The sequence below is a fragment of the Dipodomys spectabilis genome, unplaced genomic scaffold, assembly GCF_019054845.1.
Source record: "Dipodomys spectabilis isolate Male_0828 unplaced genomic scaffold, ASM1905484v1 ptg000148l, whole genome shotgun sequence".
Taxonomy (NCBI): Eukaryota; Metazoa; Chordata; class Mammalia; order Rodentia; family Heteromyidae; genus Dipodomys; species Dipodomys spectabilis.
The window spans coordinates 2,418,729-2,420,895 of NW_024870825.1; the positions used below are offsets into that span (position 1 = coordinate 2,418,729).

The window sequence follows — 2,167 nt, forward strand, 5'->3', positions numbered from 1 at the left end:
GTGGAGCCCACGGCCTTCATTCGTATTTCATATCCCTGCTCTGTACGCCACTTCCACTTTCTCATTCACTTTTGCTTTGAACACCTCTCCAAGCTCTCGAATGCCTTTGTGGATGTGAATATGAATTTTAAAAAGCACTCCAAACGTCCACAGGTTCTTGGGAATCAGAATGATTTATTAGCTCAATTCCAGGTAAACACATTTAACCCAGTTTTGGAAATGACACCACTGTGGAGTCAGGCAGACCGTCCCAGCAGGTAGGGGCTCTGAGGCTTGGTGCAGTAGTTTGTCCTGGAGGCCTCGTGGATACAGTCACTGTAGTCAGTGTCACACCTGCCACATCTGCAGCTCACAGCAACTGGGTAGGAGAAGTAAGGAGCAACTTGGTGGGGACATCCAGGTATTTCTACAGTTCTGTAGATGAAGTCTTTGTATGTACAAACGTCCTGGGACAGCGCATACTTGGGAAGAAACAGCTTCCCGTTGATATCCTAAGAATAGGAAAGGAGCCCGTGTGGAAGGACTTTAGAAAACACATAGGTGGTAGAAACATCAAACCAACATTGTCTTGTCTCAAACCTGACTAGAGGAAGACTCTTTAATCCGATTCATTAATACCAATTTAGCACCATACTACATTCTTTATTTCTGATTATGAGAACAAGATAAGGTTTAAATCAATCTGATGAGAAAAATTCACAAACTTCAATAAAATTCAAAGCTTGCCTACTTTGTTCTGAGTAAGTGTACATAATACTGTAAACTTTGTATTCTATTTCTTCGTGAGCCAGCCACAATTAGATTTGAAAAATACAGATGTGATTCATCTCATTTCCTTTCTAGATAGGTTGAACAGCTCCCAGGTCTATTTCATTTCCGTGTAAATGAAATGAGATGAACTACGTACCCGAGTCATGCAGTACCCGGCACAGATGGTAGTATTGATGGTTAAGCAGTAAGCACACTCCCTCCTGTCCACATACATCGTATACTCAGTTGGAACACAAACAGATGTCACTTGCCCACATGTGAGACCAAAAAGCACGGACATCAGGAAGATAGCACTCATGCTAAATCAAAGAAACAATTAAAAGAAGCTGTTATATGTATCCTTCAGAACATTCAGAAACGTTTGGGGAAAGCTTTTATATGCATGGTGTGTGTGTGTGGGGGGGGGTGTGTAGAAAAACACATAGAATGGTTATCATTTGTTGAATGCTTACTTTGTCCTAGGGAAAAACTTAACTGTTATCTTCTGAGAGTTTTTGTTCAATAGCTTAAAAGACCATAATCATAAAGGGCAAGGAACTAAGAAAATTTTATTAGCACTCTAGTGCTTATAGCCTTGCATATAATTCCACATGTGGCCAGCTAAAACTAGACTGGTGTTAGGAATACTTCTGGACCCTTAGGATATTACTTGAAGTTGAAAGAAGTAGAGCTGTATCAAAGAAAAGATATGAAATACCTAATCTCAATTAAAATACAGAGGTAATATATATATATATATATATATATATATATATATATTGATACACTGAAGATAGTAGCAAGAATGGCAGATCCGTTATGGGTTAGACGGGACTACAGTCAATATTTGGGGATACATGGAAAAGTGGGGGACCCACTGAGCTCCAGGCAGAGCAGAATACACATCTTGATCAATCCTGTCTAATGGAGAAGTTGTTCACTGTCAGTTGAACAGTGTTGTGACCCGGATAATGCTATGACTTAGTTATGCTGGTTCTGCTTACTGAAAGAGGGTCATCAAATTTCAGACTTTGAGATGTAGCTTTATCACTTCAAAGATTAAGATTTTTTTATTTTACTAATACTGTGCACCTAGCTAGATGTGTTTGGATCTTTTTACTCCTTGAGTGTTATCAGTAAAGAAAATATTTAACTATATGGAACAATAGTATTATCCACAAATTAAGTGTTTTGTTTATTATTTATTCAGTAAACATTTTTATTCAATCAAAACAGTTATCCTTTTTTTAAAATCAGTTATGGGGCTTGAACTCTGGGCCTGGGCACTGTCCCTCAGCTCTTCAGCTCAAGGCTAGTGCTCTACCACTTGAGCCACAGCACCATTTCTGGTTTTCTGGTGGTTAATTGGATACATGAGTCTCATGGACTTTCATGCCCAGGCTGGCTTTGAACTGTG

General features: G+C 39.2%; 1 protein-coding gene across 1 annotated transcript; it reads right to left on the minus strand.

The window, feature by feature from the left end:
• Window positions 1-236: 236 nt before the first annotated feature.
• Window positions 237-1,069, minus strand: Tshb (thyroid stimulating hormone subunit beta). Its single transcript, XM_042692293.1, has 2 exons — window positions 908-1,069; window positions 237-491 (listed from the first exon to the last, which is right to left on the minus strand). Exons 1-2 carry the CDS (start codon window positions 1,067-1,069, stop codon window positions 237-239), a joined length of 417 nt encoding a protein of 138 aa, XP_042548227.1.
• Window positions 1,070-2,167: the final 1,098 nt, after the last annotated feature.

Coding starts and splice junctions, on each gene's coding strand:
- Tshb (XM_042692293.1), bottom strand. CDS start 1,069: ATGAGTGCTATCTTCCTGATGTCCGTGCTTTTTGGTCTCACATGTGGG. Junction 492..907: donor CCGGGTACTGCATGACTCGG/GTACGTAGTTCA, acceptor TCCTATTCTTAG/GATATCAACGGGAAGCTGTT.